General features: G+C 62.6%; 1 protein-coding gene across 1 annotated transcript; it reads left to right on the forward strand.

Moving 5' to 3' along the window:
* Positions 1-2,874: 2,874 nt before the first annotated feature.
* On the forward strand, positions 2,875-13,371 carry LOC128980536 (ion channel TACAN-like). The gene is made up of 12 exons (XM_054399008.1): positions 2,875-2,949; positions 5,513-5,631; positions 6,057-6,173; positions 6,597-6,656; positions 8,010-8,105; positions 8,813-8,902; positions 9,410-9,475; positions 10,146-10,207; positions 11,144-11,236; positions 12,389-12,453; positions 13,052-13,120; positions 13,214-13,371. The coding sequence occupies exons 1-12, from the start codon at positions 2,875-2,877 to the stop codon at positions 13,325-13,327; spliced, it is 1,026 nt and encodes a 341-aa protein (XP_054254983.1). The 3' UTR covers positions 13,328-13,371.
* Positions 13,372-16,743: the final 3,372 nt, after the last annotated feature.

Below are 16,743 nucleotides of genomic sequence, written 5' to 3' on the forward strand. Positions count from 1 at the left end.
CTGCTTTGTATGAGCATCCAGGTAGAAGGTTCCTTGAAAAGAGATCTTAACATGAGAGCAACTTCCTCTTGAGCTCCATGTGGGTGAAGTTTTGGAGCCATTTGGGATCTCCTCCATGCTGTAGAAGGTGTCACTTTGGGGAGGCCTTGTCCCTGTACTCTCTGGGCTGGGTGCTTCTCAGCTGCCCACAGACAGGACTTGGCCTCTCACAGCCCTGCTGGCTGGCTTGGTGAGTGACAGCAGCCTTCCCACGGGTCCCATTCTGCTACAACAGCCAAACCTCTCAGCATGGCTCAGCCCTCATCAACATCCACCAGTGCTGCTGTGTGACACCCAAACCCAGTCCTGTCCTCTCCTGCCACGCTGGGAACTCCTCACATTTGACATCATGAAATAAAACACCACAGGAAACGCTCCCTGGCTGTCTCTGTGCTCCATGCTGGGCCAGGCTTGGGGCAGCAGTGGCCACCTGAGGGCTGTGATTGGGGATGGGGGAGGCAGGGAGGCTGTGGGGTGCAGGCTGGGGCCATGCTCTGTGCTCTGGCCCCCTCAGGGCTCTCCAGAGGGTCAGCTCCAGCAGGACACACATGAGGGGGTTTTCTGTGGGGCCTGGCAGTGGTCATGAACCTCTGGTCTGTTCCCTCATCTTTCACAGCAGGGCTGCTCCAGCCCTCCCAGAGCAGCACTGCTCTTTGAGGGGCTGCAGTGTGTCCAGAGAAGGGCAAGGAAGCTGGGGAAGGGTCTGGAGAACAGGGCTGGGGAGGAGCAGCTGAGGGAGCTGGGGGTGTTCAGCCTGGAGAAGAGGAGGCTGAGGGGAGACCTCATTGCTCTCTCCAGCTCCCTGAGAGGAGGCTGGAGCCGGGGGGGGATGGTCTCTACTCACTAGATACAATCAGAATCACAGAATCCCAGACTGGGTTGGGTGGGAAGGGACCTGTAAAACTCACCCAGTCCAGCCCCCTGCAGTCAGATCCCCAACCAGAGCAGGTTGCTCACAGCCCCACACAACCTGACCTGCACTGCTGCCAGCCATGGGGCAGCTCCCACCTCTCTGGGCAGCCTGGGCCAGGCTCTCCCCACCCTCAGGGTCAAACATTTCTCCTTCTCTCCACTCTCAATCTCCCTCTTTGAGTTCAAACCATCCCCCCTTGGCCTGTCCCAACAGGCACTGCTCAAAAGTCTGTCCCTAGCTTTCTGATCTCCCCTTGCAGCACTGAAAGGCCACCAGAAGCTCTCCCTGGAGCCTTCTCCAGGCTGCCCAAGCCCAACTCTCTCAGCCTGGCCTCACAGCAGAGAGCTTCCAGCCCTGCCAGCATTGCTGTGACCTCCTCCTGCCCTCCCCAACAGGTCCCTGCCCTTACAATTCCTTTGCCAAAAAAGCAACAGGCCAAGAACAAACGACCTCAGGTTGCCTCAGGGAAGGTTTAGGTTGGACATGAGGAACAATTTCTTCCCCTTGAGGGTTGGCCAGGCCTGGCCCAAGCTGCCCAGGGCAGTGGTGCAGTCCCTATCCCTGGAGAGGTTTCCAAGCTGTGGAGAGGTGGTGCTGAGGGCCATGGTTGAGTGGTGCCCTGGCAGTGCTGGGTGCAGGGCTGTGGTCCGGGCTGGGTTCAGGGCTGGGTTCAGAACTGGGTTCTGTACTAGGTTCAGAGCTGGGTTCAGGGCTGGGTTCAGAACTGGGTTCTGTACTAGGTTCAGGGCTGGGTTCAGGGCTGGGTTCAGAACTGGGTTCTGTACTAGGTTCAGAGCTGGGTTCAGAGCTGGGTTCAGGGCTGGGTTCAGAGCTGGGTTCAGGGCTGGGTTCAGGACTGGGTTCAGGGCTGGGTTCTGTACTAGGTTCAGGGCTGGGTTCAGGGCTGGGTTCAGAACTGGGTTCAGGGCTGGGTTCAGGACTGGGTTCAGGGCTGGGTTCAGAGATGGGTTCAGAGCTGGGTTCTGTACTAGGTTCAGGGCTGGGTTCAGGGCTGGGTTCAGGACTGGGTTCTGTACTGGGTTCAGAGCTGGGTTCAGGGCTGGGTTCAGGGCTGGGTTCAGAGCTGGGTTCTGTACTAGGTTCAGGGCTGGGTTCAGGGCTGGGTTCTGTACTAGGTTCAGGGCCGGGTTCAGAGATGGGTTCTGTACTGGGTTCAGGGTTGGGTTCAGAGATGGGTTCTGTACTGGGTTCTGTACTAGGTTCAGAGCTGGGTTCAGAGATGGGTTCTGTACTGGGTTCAGGGTTGGGTTCAGAGCTGGGTTCAGAGCTGGGTTCTGTACTGGGTTCAGAGCTGGGTTCAGAGATGGGTTCTGTACTGGGTTCAGAGCTGGGTTCCGTACTGGGTTCAGGGTTGGGTTCAGAGATGGGTTCTGTACTAGGTTCAGAGCTGGGTTCCGTACTGGGTTCAGGGTTGGGTTCAGAGATGGGTTCTGTACTGGGTTCAGAGCTGGGTTCCGTACTGGGTTCAGGGTTGGGTTCAGAGATGGGTTCTGTACTGGGTTCAGAGCTGGGTTCCGTACTGGGTTCAGGGTTGGGTTCAGAGATGGGTTCTGTACTGGGTTCAGACCTGGGTTCCGTACTGGGTTCAGCGCTGGGCTCGGTGCTCTCCAAGGTCTCCCCCACCCAAACCACTTCGCTGCTCTCTCATTTGGAGCTTTCCCCTTTCGCAACCAGCTCGGTGCGCTCCGGCCCCGCAAACCCCAGCCCTGCCGTGGGCGGTTCCAGGCCAATCCCCCGGCGGCCGTCCCGCCCCGCCCCGCCCCGCCCCGCTCCGCTCCGCTGCCGCTGCCCCGGGAACCGGAGGGCCCCGCCCCCGCCGGGCCGTGCCGGAAACGGGCGGGAGGCGGCGGCCGCCCCTTGCCGCCAGCCGGGCCCGGGCCGTCCCCGCCGCCATCGCCGCCATGGCCGGCGGCAGCTCGGCCGCCGAGTGCCGGCGGGAGTGGGAGGAGCTGCAGGACGGCTTCCAGCGCATCCAGGTACCGGGACGGGGAACCGGCGACCGCTAACGGCCGCCGGGCAGCGGCTGACCCGCGGCCCCCTCCCGCCGGGCCGGGCGGCCCCGCGGCTGCTGCCGGCGGCGGGGGAAGCTGCGGGGAGGCGGCGAAGGGTGCCCGGGAAGCGTACCCGAGGCGGGCACCTGGGTGTCTCTGCCCGGAGTCCGGCGCTCTGCCCGCTGTGCCCCGGCTCTCGGGCACGGCTCACGGCCGGGCCGCGGGCAGAGGATGCCGGGGCTGCACCGGGCACCACCGGGGAGCCGTGCCTGGGCACTGGGCTTGGCAGGGCCCTCCGGGGCTCACCCCTTAGCCACCCTGCCGCCGACCTGGCCGTGGCTGTGGCAGCGGAGGTGACACAGAGATGTCACCTCGGGCACAGGGTGCTTGGCACGGCCCGGCCTGGCACAGGGTCTGCAGATGCTTCTTTGCCCTCCTCATTGCTCCTCTCAGCCCGGTGCCAGCAGGCTCAAAGCCAGCCTGGCGGCGCAGGCAGCTGGGAATCGAGGTGCCCTGTCCTGGCCACTTGCCCCTCTCCACCCTGGGCCCCCTTGCCCCGGTGCCCTGGCACCCACCAGGGGCTGTGTGCTGGGAAGGTGACTGGTGCTGGAGGAGCTTCCTCTCGCGCTGTGTAATCCCCAGAGCTGGGGAAGGAGTGGGCAGGGTTCAGCTCATGCCTGGGTCACCCCGGGAGAAGGTTGGCCAAGCATCTGCTGCTGCGGTTGGGATCAGCCTGCAGCAGTTCCCTTTCCCCCTCTGTGCCCCCAGGGAGCAGGGCAAAGCTGAGGCTGTTGCAGACACATCGCAGCTGTACCCAGCTGTGGGGCAAGGGAGGCTTTGAGAAACCTCCTCTTGCTCCACAGCCCTTGGGTGGATGTGTGGCATGGCCTGCCCTGAACCCTGTGGGCAGCCGCACGGTGCCAGCCCTGCCCTTTGCAAACCTGCTGCTCACCCAGGCTGGCACCCAGTGTGCTGCTCAGACCCTGGCATGGTGAGGGCAGCTGGCACAACAACCACTTGCTCACAGAGCAGGGCAAGGAGGTGACTCCAGGGATCACACAGGGAACGACCTTGCGAGGGTGCAGAGCCATAAATCCCTGCTGGGGGACCCAGGGCCATCCGGCCCCGTTCCTGCCCTGCAGCTGCCTGGCACTGGGGGCAGAAGGAGCTGTTTCCCTCCTCTGCATCTGGCTTTCACCTTTCTCCTTGGGGAGCAGCTGAAAGCTGCTGATAAGGAGCTCGATAAGAGCTGAGGAGGTTCCAACATGCTGCACCATGGCCTGGTCCAAGGGTTGCTGCAAGCAGCCTTTAATTCCCCGGGGAGGAGGCGTCTGGGCTGCCCAGGGCCGAGCTGAGGCTGCACTAGGAAGAGTCACACAAGAGGCTCTATTGCCTGGCACAAGAGTGGCATCTCCCCTTGCCCAGCTGTGGCTGGGTCACTGCTGCAGGAGGAGCCACAGCCCTGCTGCAGGCTCAGCCTCTGCAGCCAGCTCCTGCCAGCTCCCTGCAGGGGCTCAGGATGGAGCCCCAGAGGCAGCAGTCCCGACAGGGGCAGGTGCTGCAGGAACCTCCGGGCAGAGAGAGCTTCTCCTCCTGTCCCAGCAGTCAGAGCCACTGCTCCTGCATGGCCCTGGCCTTCAGCTCTAGCCCTGGCCCCAGCAACAACCTTTCCTCAGTGTTTGCCATCTGCTGTTCCCCAGTCAGTTCATCGCTTGAGTGCTGGGTCCAGTTGTGGGCTCCCCAGTTGAAGAGAGACAGAGAAGTGCTGGAGAGAGTGCAGGGGAGGCTGCAAAGCTGCTGAGGGGCCTGGAGCAGCTCTGTGAGGAGCAAAGGCTGAGAGCCCTGGGGCTGAGAGCCTGCAGAAGAGCAGCCCCAGAGGGGAGCTGAGCAATGCTCAGCAAGAGCTAAAGGAGCTGTGGGGGGCAAGAGGCTGGGGCCAGACTCTGCTCAGTGGTGCCCAGGGCCAGCACAAGGGGCAGCAAGGGGCACAAAGTGGAAGCCAGGAGGTTGCATGTGAAGAGGAGGAGAAAGTTGTTTGTTGTGAGGGTGCTGGAGGCCTGGAGCAGGCTGGCCAGAGAGGTTGTGGAGTGTCCTTGTGTGGAGAGCTTCCAGCCCCCCCTGGGCATTGTGCTCCTGGGCAAGCTGCTGTGGGTGCCCTGCTTGAGCAGGGCTTGGACTGGATGAGCTCCAGAGCTCCCTTCCAACCCCTCCATGCTGGGATTCTGGGATTCCTTACCATGGTCAATGGTTTGTCAACCACAGGAGCATCCCTGGCCTGGGGCCATGTTCTGGACTTCCAGAACCTGCAGCTGGAGGTGGGTGAGGCATGAGCCACGTGTGAGGACAGGCCCCAGGGTTGGTGATGGGTATCCCCCACAGCTGCTTCTCCCCTCGTGGAAGCAGGGCCAGCTGCAGGCTGTGGCCTCCTGCAGCTCCTGCCATGCCCAGCTGCTGTGCAGGTGCCCTTAGGGACAGTTCTTCCTCAGGGCACCTGAGGCCAGGGCTGGGTGGGCAGGCAGCTGGAGCCATGCTGGTCTCTGCTCCCCAGGACAATCACAAGCTCTACAAGCAGAAGCTGGAGGAGTTAACCAAGCTCCAGGATGGGATCTCCAGCTCCATTGCACGGCAGAAGAAGAGACTGAAGGAGCTGTCCCTGTCCCTCAAAAAGTGAGAGATGGCCTGCAGGGGGTGGGGCAGGAGGGCAGCCAGGGCAGGGTGCTGGAGCTCACCTCAGGGCTCTGTCTCTAACACAAACCTTGTGACTGGTGGCAAAGAGGAGGTCTGGACCCCCTCAGCTTCCCCCTCCCCTGCCCTGCCCTGTGCCCAGTTGCAGCTCAGGGCTCTGCAGTCACTTGTCCCCTCCTGCACAAAGCTGCCTTTGTCCTGCCTCAGTGCTGAGCAGCCTCCTCCCTCCTCACCTCCTCTCTCTCCCAGCCTGGCACAGGAGCTCACCCTGCAGCTGGGGTCATGGCCTTGCCTCCAGTCCATCCTCCCAGCCCTTGGGGTGCCCTTGTCCACCCCTTGAGTGCCAGCAGGGACAGGGCTGTGTGGCAGGGACCCTCCTGAAGCCAGCACCTCTGTGTCCTCCCCAGATGCAAAGGCCCCATGAGCCCTGAGCAGAAGGAGTCCATCAAGGAGACCCAGAACCTGATCAAAGAGAGGCAGAATGTTTTCTTTGAGATGGAGGCCTACCTGCCAAAGAAGAATGGGTAAGGGGCACCCTGCTGCCAGCTGCAGCCCCACACCCACCCTCTGTGTCCCTGTGCCTGTAACCTGCTGTCACCCTGGCACAGGAGGACGCCTGGGCAGGAGCCAGACTGAGCCTCTGCTGCCCTCATCCCCCTCTCTGCTTGCTGGTGTCCTTCACCTGCCCTTTAAAGGGAAGCAGTGCATGGCAGGGAGCCCTGGAGACCCCCCCCGGTGCCCACGGGAGCTGGGGGCACTGCTCAGCCTCCCCTCCCCCTGCCCCTTGGAGCAGTGCCAGTCCTGCCACTCACACTGCCTGGCAGCTCTGGCTGGGAAGCAGCTGGGGGCTCCTTCCCAGCCTTGGCAGTGGCAGCAGAAGGGGACAGCAGTGCCCAGCCCCTGTGCCAGCTGCCAGGCAGGCCCTGACTGCTGTGCTCTCTCTGCAGGCTGTACCTGAGTCTGGTGCTGGGGAACGTGAACGTGACACTGCTCAGCCAGCAGGCCAAGTATGGCCCCTGCCCCTCTGCACCCCCTGGCACCCCCCTCTACCCCCCTGGCACCCCTCTGCCCCCCTCTGCACCCTCCTGCCCCCCCCCTGCACCCCCCTGGCACCCCCCTGCATCCCCGTCTGCACCCCTCTAGCACCTCCCTGCACCCTCTGCCCCCCTCTGCACCCCCCTGGCACCTCCCTGCACCCCCTGCCCCCCTCTGCACCCCCCTGGCACCCCCCTGCTCTCCTCTGCACCCTCCTTGCACCCCCCTGCCTCCTCCCTGCCCCCTCTGTCCCCCCACCCCCCTGCTTCCTCTTGCCTCCCCCCTGCCTCTCCCCTGTCCCTGCTTGCCCCCAGCTGCCTCTCCCCCCTCTCCCCCCTCTCTCCCCCTGCCTCCTCCCTGTCCCCCTCTGCCTCCCCCTGTCCCCCCCTGCCTCCCACACACGAGCACAGAGCAGCTGCCCCAGGCCATGGCAGGGCTGCTGCCACCTTCCTGGCACAGGTTCCCTTCCCAGAGTGTCCCTTCCTGTTCCCAGACCCTGCCCAGTCCTCCACCTTGCTGCCAGCTGCAGCCTCAGCTCTGAGCAGCTGCAGAGGGTCCCTGTCCAGGCTTCCCCTGTGGCAGAGCCTTCAGCAGGTGCAGGCTCACAGCCCCTGGAGGCCTTTCCTCTGCCCTTACCTTGGGTTTGGCCCACAAGGGTCCCTCCATGCTGGGCAGGAACACCCCAGGGGTGCCCGTGCAGAGCTGCCCCCCTCAGTGCTTCCCTTTGAAGGGCTGAGCAGGCAGCAGGCTGCCCAGGCTGGCAGGGGCTGGAGCCTTTGAAGCTGTCTCCCCTGGGTGACAGCAGCCTGGTGCTGGCCTCTCAGGGCTGGAGGTTGCTCTGGAGCATGGAATCCCAGACTGCCTTCAGTGGGGACCATCCAGTCCCACCCCCTGCAGCCAGCAGGGACATCCCCAACCAGAGCAGGTTGCTCACAGCCCCACACAACCTGACCTGCACTGCTGCCAGCCATGGGGCAGCTCCCACCTCTCTGGGCAGCCTGGGCCAGGCTCTCCCCACCCTCAGAGTCAAACATTTCTCTCTTCTCTCCACTCTCAATCTCCCTCTTTGAGGTCAAACCATCCCCCCTTGGCCTGTCCCAGCAGGTCCTGCTCAAAAGTCTGTCCCCAGCTTTCTGATCTCCCCTTGAAGCCCTGCAAGGCCACCAGAAGGTCTCCCTGGAGCCTTCTCTTCTCCAGGCTGCCCAAGCCCAACTCTCTCAGCCTTGTCCCAGAGGTCTCCACTGTCACTCTTGCCCAGCTGGGTGGGACAGGACACACCTCCAGCAGCCACCTTGCTCTGAGCCTGTCCCTGTGCTCCCCTGCAGGTTTGCATACAAAGATGAGTATGAGAAGTTCAAGCTCTACCTCACCATCATCTTACTCATTATCTCCTTCTCCTGTCGGTTCCTCTTCAACTCCAGGTGAGTCTGGCTTGGATGCCAGGCAGAGATCTCCTCCCAGGCTTCCTGTGTCCTCCTTGCCTGTCTTGAAAGCTCCTGAGCTGGGCAGGAGGTCCTGACACATGATGTGGCCACTGCCCTGGGGGCAGGGAGGCCTTTCATGGACTCAGGGTTGGAAGGGAGCTCAAGGCTCAGCCAGCTCCAACCCCCCTGCCATGGGCAGGGACACCTCACACCACAGCAGGTTGCTCACAGCCACATCCAGCCTGGCTGCAAACACCTCCAGGGATGAGGCTTCCACCACCTCCCTGGGCAACCTGTGCCAGTGTCTCACCACCCTCATGGGGAAGAATTTCTTCCTAACATCCAATCTGAATCTCCCCACTTCCAGCTTTATTCCATTCCCCCCAGTCCTATGTCTCCCTGACACCCTCCAAAGTCCCTCCCCAGCTTTCTTGGAGCCCCCTTCAGATCCTGAAAGGCCACAAGAAGGTCTCCTGGGAGCCTTCTCCTCTCCAGCCTGGCACAACCCCAACTCTCCTCACAGCAGAGCAGCTCCAGCCCTCCAGCTCTGCTTTTGTGGCTGCTGTGGTCTGGCTGTGGCCTGGGTGGGTGTTGGGGGGGCCAGGGGCTCCCTGCCCACAGGCTGTTGGCTGTCTTGGTGCCTGTGCCCTCAGCACATGGCAGTGGCTGTGCTGCCACCTTCAGCCCTCCCTCTGCCCCCCCAGGGTGACAGATGCTGTCTTCAACTTCCTGCTGGTGTGGTACTACTGCACCCTCACCATCCGGGAGAGCATCCTGATCAACAATGGATCCAAGTGAGCCCTGGGCCCTGCCCTGTGAGCCTCAGCAGCTGGCACCCTCCTCACAGCTCCACACTCCCCAGGGGAGCAGCTCCCTCCTGCTCAGGGGCTGCAGCAAACCCTGGCACTGAGCTGCAGCACAGGGCAGGAGGAGATCCCTGTGCAGGGGAGGTGGAGAGGGGAGGTGGTGATGGGAGGTGGGGAGGGGAGGTGGAGAGGGAGGGTGGAGAGGGGAGGTGGAGAGGGGAGGTGGAGAGGGAGTGTGGAGAGGGGAGGTGGAGAGGGGAGGTGGAGAGGGAGTGTGGAGAGGGAGTGTGGAGCAGCAGCTGGAGGAGCCCCAGCTCCTGGCTGCTGCCCTGGCCAGAGCTGCTGGGTCCTGCTCCATGCACAGCAGTTTCATATCCAGCCCTGCTCCTCACCTTGCCTGGGGGGCTGGGGGTGGCTGGTGCTGGGCTCTGCTCTCCTGCTGCCTCCTTGGGTCTTGCCCATGCTCAGGAGGCTCTTCTGTGGTCTGCCTTCCAGAATCAAAGGCTGGTGGGTGTTCCATCACTACGTCTCCACCTTCCTCTCAGGGGTCTTGCTGACCTGGTGAGTCTGCACCTCTCCACTTCTTGGCTGCAGAGTCCCTGGGCTGTGGCCAGCTCAGACTCAGAGGTCCTCCCTGCCCTGCTCCATGGTTATTGTTCTGCTCTGTGGATGTTGTGGCCTAACAACCAACTCCACACGTTGCTCTCCAGCCCCTCAGCAGCTCTGTGCAGCAGGCAGGCTCCCTGGGCTGGGAAGGCTGAGGGGAACCTTATGCAGGGTGGCTGTCAGGAGGGTGCAGCCAGGCTCCTTTCAGTGGCACCCAGGGAGAGGGTGAGGGGCAGTGGACATCAACTCAGTCACAGGAAGCTCCACCTCAAGATGAGGAAAAACTTCTTTGGTGTGAGGGTGCTGGAGGCCTGGAGCAGGCTGCCCAGAGAGGTTGTGGAGTGTCCTTGTGTGGAGAGCTTCCAGCCCTGCCTGGACACCTTCCTGTGTGACCTGTGCTCAGGGTCCTGCTTTGCAGGGGGGTTGGACTCCATGCTCTCAGGAGGCCCCTTCCACCCCCCTGGCATTCTGTGATTCTGTCCAACACCATCCCCTGCCTTGCAGTTCCTGTGGGAGGACCACCTCAGTGCTCTGCTTGGTGGGAGCTGGGGGGAGGCAGTGGTGCCCAGTGGGGCAGGCAGGGCTGGCTGCCAGCCCCAGCCCCAGCAGCTGCCTCTCTTCCCAGGCCGGATGGACTCATGTACCAGATGTTCAGGAACCAGTTCCTCTCCTTCTCCATGTACCAGAGTAAGTGCTGCTGTGTGCCTGGGTGATGGTCCCTGTGCCTGTGACATGTGGAGAACCATCTGCAGCTGCTCACAGCTCTCCTGGGTTTCTCCTTGGCCTCTGCCCTGCCCTTGTGTGCAGTCATCTCAGAGCTGAGGCAGGAGATGGTGCCTGGGTAGGAGATGCCTTGCCAAGGGCAAGGTCCTGCACCTGGGTTAGGGCAATCCCAAGCACAAATCCAGGCTGGGTGAGGAGTGGCTCAAGAGCAGCCTTGAGGAGAAGGCCTTGGGGGTGTCAGTTGGTGATAGACTCCCTAGGAGCCAGCAGTGGTCCCTGGCAGCCCAGCAGGCAGCTGTGTGCTGAGCTGCATCCAGAGCAGGGAGAGCAGCAGCACAGGGAGGGGATTCTGCCCCTCTGCTCTGCTCTGCTCAGACCCCACCTGCAGCACTGCAGCCAGCTCTGGGGCCCCCAGCACAAGAAGGACCTGGAGCTGCTGGAGAGGGTCCAGAGGAGGCCATGGAGATGATCAGAGGGCTGCAGAACCTCCCCTATGGGGACAGGCTGGGAGAGTTGGGACTGTTCAGCCTGGAGAAGAAAAGGCTCCAGGGAGACCTTAGAGCAACCTTCCAGTACCTGAAGGGCTCCAGGAGAGCTGGGGAGGGACTTTGGACAAGGGCTGGGAGTGACAGGATGAGAGACAATGGCTTTGAGCTGGGAGAGGGGAGACTGAGACTGGAGATGAGGAAGAAATTCTTTGCAGTGAGGGTGGGGAGAGACTGGCACAGGTTGCCCAGGGAGGCTGGGGATGCCTCCTGCCTGGAGGTGTTGAAGGCCAGGCTGGATGAGGCCTTGAGCAAGCTGGGCTGGTGGCAGGGGGTTGGGACTGGCTGATGTTGAAGGCCCCTTCCCAGCCAGCCCTTCAGGGAGGTGGTGGTGAGCAGAGCCCTGTCCCTGCAGGCCTGGTGCAGTTCCTGCAGTACTATTACCAGAGTGGGTGTCTGTACCGCCTGCGGGCGCTGGGCGAGAGGCACAACATGGACCTGACCGTGGGTAAGCCTCTGCCTTCCCTTCCTGCTCCTCCCCCTGCACCTGGGGCTGCTGCCAGCCTCCCTGCCCTCAGCAGGCTGCTGCCTGGCTCACTGGAGCTGGCAGAGGAGTTTGTGTTCTGAGGGTGCTCTGGCTGTGCTTTATGGGTGGCAGCTGCAAGGGCAGTGCCCCAGCAGCAGCTGTCAGCAGCAGCACCCTCCAGGCTGGGTGTGCTCCTGGGACCACCAGCTGGCTCCCTTGGGATGCAGGATAGCCATGGAGGTGGCTCCTGGCATCTGAGCTTCCTGCAGGAAGCTCCTTCAGCTGTGACAAGTCCCCAGGAGCCTGTAGGCTGCAGCTCTCCAGCCCCTGTGATGCTGAGTGCTGGGGTTGGGGGACAGTGGCCATGGGGGAGGGAAGCTCCTCCACAGCTCCAGAGGCCCTGTCCCAGCTGGGTGAGCACTGGGAACCCCTGCCCCAGTTGGGTGAGCACTGGGAACCCCTGTCCCAGTTAGGTGAGCACTGGGAACCCCTGCCCCAGTTGGGTGAGCACTGGGAACCCCTGTCCCAGTTAGGTGAGCACTGGGAATCCCTGTCCCAGTTAGGTGAGCATTGGGAATCCCTGTCCCAGCTGGGTGAGCACTGGGAACCCCTGTCCCAGTTAGGTGAGCACTGGGAATCCCTGTCCCAGTTAGGTGAGCACTGGGAACCCCTGCCCCAGTTAGGTGAGCACTGGGAACCCCTGCCCCAGTTAGGTGAGCACTGGGAACCCCTGTCCCAGTTGGGTGAGCACTGGGAATCCCTGCTCCAGTTAGGTGAGCACTGGGAACCCCTGCTCCAGTTGGGTGAGCACTGGGAATCCCTGCTCCAGTTGGGTGAGCATTGGGAACCCCTGCCCCAGTTAGGTGAGCATTGGGAACCCCTGCCCCAGTTAGGTGAGCATTGGGAATCCCTGCTCCAGTTGGGTGAGCATTGGGAATCCCTGCTCCAGTTGGGTGGGCACTGGGCATCCCTGCCCAGCCCCTGTGCCCCCAGCAGGGCTGTGGTAGCCAGGCAGGACTTGGCCAGGCACAGGGTTGCCTCTGAACCTGCCTGGCCACATCCTCAGGAGCTGGGCTCCAGCTGGTCCCCAGCCTGCACTTTCTGGGCCCTGACAAAATCCTTCATCCTTGGCAGAGGGCTTCCAGTCCTGGATGTGGAGAGGCCTCACCTTCCTGCTTCCCTTCCTCTTCTTTGGGCATGTGAGTGTGCACTGACCCTGGGGGAGCTGCAGGAGCCCTGGCCTGGGGCAGCTCATGCAGCACCAGGCAGCTTGGGCACCACCCAGGTGCCCCCAGGCTGCTGTGGCCATGTGCTGCTGATGCCAGGGGCAGGGAAATGTGTTCAGCAGTGTGGGGCTGCTGCCTTCCTCCAGCTGCCACCTCCACAACTTGTTGGGGAAGCCCTGGGGGGTGCTGCTGGGGGTCTGCCAGGTGCTCAAGTGAGGAGTGAAATACAGCAGAGGGGCTGGCTCAGAGAACCCTTCCAGAACCTTCCCAAAACCCTTCCTGAGCTTCAGCTCCTGAGCTGCTGCAGGTCCCTTTCAGCCTTGGTCAGATCCCTGAGGCCATGGCCAGAAGCAGTAGGCTGGGCTGAGGCATCCTCCTGGCTGCTGGGCTCCAGGAGGTGGGAAGCAAGGGGGAGATGTCCCCACTGGGGTCCCTCTGGCCCCATGCCTGGAGGGGGTTTCACTGCACCCTGGCCTCACAGGGGCTCTGCATGGGGTTTGTGCCTGGGGGGCAGCAGGGTGAGCCCCAGCTCTGGAGGCCATCCCCCCCTCACCTGCCCTCTCTCCTGCAGTTCTGGCAGCTCTACAATGCCATCACCCTCTTCAACATGCTGCAGCACCCCGAGTGCAAGGAGTGGCAGGTAAGGGCTGGGGGGTGCCAGGCAGCTGCCCTGGGGAGGGGGAGCCCCCCAGCCAGGCCCCTCCTGCTGACTTGTGCCTCTGGGGTCCCACAGGTCCTCATGTGTGGCCTCCCCTTCCTCATCCTCTTCCTGGGCAACTTCTTCACCACGCTGCGTGTGGTGCACCAGAAGATTCAGAACAAGAACAAGGACACGAAGCAGAACTGAAGGGGGCAGGGTGGAGCCCAGGACTTTCTCCACACCGGCTCCACCTCCTGGCCCCTCGCTGCCGTCCGGACTCTGCTGTCCCCCCGGGGCTGGGACGGAGCTTGGGGCTGCTCACAAATAGAGCTGTTGGCGTGGTCAGAGGTGCTGGATCCGTGCCTGAGTCCCTCACTTGGAGTCAGGAGCACCCTGCAGCTCCCCTGCCCCCTCTGCCTCCCTCCTCCAGCAGAGCAGGAGGCCAGGGACAGCTGCTCCCCTTCCTGCTGCCCTGCAGACCTTTGCTGGGATAGTTTCATCTCACACAGCTCCTGGGGGTGGTCAAGGCTCTCCCCAGCCCTGCAGGCAGGGCAGCTCCTGGGTGCAGAGGGAGGCCCTCAGCACTCCTGGGCTGGGAGCAGTCACTCCCCTGGCTGCCCCCACAGCCCTCCCTGCTCTCAGGACAGCTCAGGCTGTGCTGGCTCTCAGGGTGCCTTGGAGGCACAGGGGCTGGGGTGGAGGAGCTGTGGCACAGAGGGGTAGGAGCACCAGGAGCCTGCCCTGGGCTTCACCCTGGAGCTGCACAGACTCTGGTCTTGCATCTCTGGCTACAAAAATAAAGGGCAAGGGCTGCCTCAGGCCCTGGGGTGCTCCCAGAGCATGCTCTGCCCTGTGCTTGGGCTCAGCTGGCAGTGCCAGGGAGGGGAGAGAAGCCCTCTCAGTGCCCCACAGCAGGGCAGAGTGCAGCAGGGGTGGAAGGGCAGAGCTGTGAGCTCCCTCCCTTGGCACCCCCTGGCCAGCACAGCCCCATGCCAGGGTCAAGAATGAGCCAAGCAGAGCCCAGCAGGCCCCCAGTGCCCCTGCAGAGCAGGGGAGGAGAAGCTCTGCACCACCACCAGGAACTCTCTCTCCTAAGAGGAAAGAGTGAGGGCCCTGGGGCTGTTGAGTTGTGGGAGAAGGCTGAGAGGGAACCTGATCATTGTAAGAGCTGAGGGGGGTGCCAAGATGAAGGGGCCAGGCTCTTTTGGGTGGTGCCCAGTCACAGGACAGGGAACAACTGGGTACAAGCTGGAACCCAGCAAGTTCCACCTCAGCATCTGAGGAGAAGCCTCTTTGCTGGGAGGGTGCTGGAGGCCTGGAGCAGGCTGCCCAGAGAGGCTGTGGAGTCTCCTTGTGTGGAGAGCTTGCAAAGCCACCTGGACATGTTCCTGGGTGACCCTGCAGGGGAGTTGACTTGAGTTCAAGAAGTCCCTTCCAGCCCCTACCATTCTGTGATTCTGTGCCCCAGGCCAGAGCCAGCTGTCCCCTGCTGCCATCCCCTCTACCCTGCCAGGGCTCAGACTAAGCCCAGAGCTGCCACCAGTTCCCTCCCAGTTAGCAGCCACTGCTGCTCATCCCCAGCAGCGAGGGCAGGAAGGAAGCCACAGAAGCCACTTCTTGTATTCCAAGGGCAAATGTATTTAAATAATTTACAGTCACTGGAGAGCCTGCAGGGTGCTGAGCTCCCCCCCATGATTGAATCACAAAGATGGTAAAATAAAAACAGTATTTAAAAAATGAGAGCAGACAGCATGAGGAGGGGCTGGGCACAGGGGGTGCCAGCTGCAAGGACCCCCAGGGAGTGGGCAGGGCCCCCCAGGACAGGGCTCTTCTGGAGGGCAGAGAAGCCCTGCAGCAAAGGTGGGCAGTGGGGACAGGAGTGGGGTGGGGGCTGTGGGGTGCTGGTGGCACAAGGCAGCTCTGTGCCCCTTAGCCAAAGGGCACACAGGGTGTGAGGGAGACCAGGGCAGCTCCCACGATGCCCTCACCCCAAACCCCCAGTGCTGGGGGCTGCTGGCTCCTCCACCCTGTGGCTGTCCCCAGGCCAGGCTGGGCTCCAGCCCGGGGTCTAAGGCACCACCTCGTGTGCAGGGAGGGACCCCAGGGCTGCCCCTAGCACCATCCAACCCTCCTGTCCCACAGCAGCTCTGGCCCTGGCCTCAAGGCAAACGCTGGTGCCACGAGGTGCTGCTCCCTGGGGTGCCAGAAGCACCAAAATTCCTGGACGCTACCCCCCTGCCCCTCTCAACCCTTTCCACACCTCAGGGTACAGAACCTGCCCGGGGGTGCCGTGGCCCAGGAGGGGTTGGGAGTGACTCTGGGGTAGCTGTGGGCTGGGGAGGGTTGCTGGCAGCGCAGCGGCCAGCAGGCACTTTCCTCCCCTGGAACCCTTCCCTCCCCAGCCCTGCCAGCCCCACTCCTAGCTCCAGACGTCCTGGGAGTAGCGGCCCTTGGTCATCAGCTTCTTGACGTAGTCCACGGCCTGGGGCTGGCTGATGCTGCCCAGCTCGGCCACGATCTCGCAGAAGGTGTTCTGCACGTCCCGAGCCATGTTCCGAGCGTCCCTGCCGGGGAGCCACGCTCAGCACGGACAGCCCAGGGCCCACAGCCGGACTCACACTCTCTGCCTTGGAGGAGACCTTCAGGGGCATCCGAGTCCAGCCCTGAACCCAGCACTGCGCCAGCACAGCCCTCAGCACCACATCTCCACAGCTCTGAAACCCCTCCGGGGATGGGGACTGCACCACTGCCCAGTGCAGCCTGGGCCAGGCCTGGACAGCCCTCAAGGGGAAGAAATTGTTCCTCATGTCCAACCTAAACCTCCCCTGGCAAAACTTGAGGCCATTTCCTCTTGAGGCTGGTCACTTGTTCCTTCAGAAGAGAACCAACCCCAACCTCACTGCAAGCTCCTTCCAGGGAGCTGTAGAGAGCAATGAGGTCTCCCTTCAGCCTCTTCTCCAGTCTGAACACCCCCAGGTCCCTCAGCTGCTCCTCCCCAGCCCTGTTCTCCACCTGTGTTACCTTTCTCTGGACCTGCTCCAGCCCCTGGATGTCCTTCTTGGAATGAGGACCCCAAACTGAACCCTGCCCTGCTCCTGCTGCCCACACCATTGCTGATCCAGACCAGGCTGCTGGTGACCTCCTTGCCCACCTGGGCACTCCCTGGCTCATCTTCAGCTGCTGTCCACCAACACCCCCAGGTCCTTTTCCCCCAGGCAGTTTCCAGCCACTCTACCCCCAGGTTGTTGTGACCCCAGGTCAGGACCCAGCCCTTGGCCTTGTTGAACCTCATCCCACTGGCCTCTGCCATGGATCCAGCCTGGCCAGATCCCTCTGCAGAGCCTCCAGCAGATCAATACTGCTGCCCAGCCTGGTGTCATCTGCAAACTGCCTGAGGCTGCCTTGATCCTCTCACCCTGATGAAGATGTCAAAGAGAACTGGTCCCAGTGCTGAGCCCTGTGAGCAGCACTCAGCCCCCTGACATGGATGCTTCTCTCACCCCAGCTTCTCTGCCTGGCCCTCCCCTCAAACAAGGACAGTGTGACCCCTCCAGGGACCACAGATGGGTGAAGTGAGCCCCACTGGATTTCCTTAGCACAGGGAAGTGTCCCCAGGGTCCCTG

Source organism: Indicator indicator, unplaced genomic scaffold, assembly GCF_027791375.1.
Source record: "Indicator indicator isolate 239-I01 unplaced genomic scaffold, UM_Iind_1.1 iindUn_scaffold_246, whole genome shotgun sequence".
In the NCBI taxonomy this organism is placed as follows: Eukaryota; Metazoa; Chordata; class Aves; order Piciformes; family Indicatoridae; genus Indicator; species Indicator indicator.

Coding starts and splice junctions, on each gene's coding strand:
- LOC128980536 (XM_054399008.1), top strand. CDS start 2,875: ATGGCCGGCGGCAGCTCGGCCGCCGAGTGCCGGCGGGAGTGGGAGGAG. Junction 2,950..5,512: donor ACGGCTTCCAGCGCATCCAG/GTACCGGGACGG, acceptor TCTGCTCCCCAG/GACAATCACAAGCTCTACAA. Junction 10,208..11,143: donor CTCCTTCTCCATGTACCAGA/GTAAGTGCTGCT, acceptor CTGTCCCTGCAG/GCCTGGTGCAGTTCCTGCAG.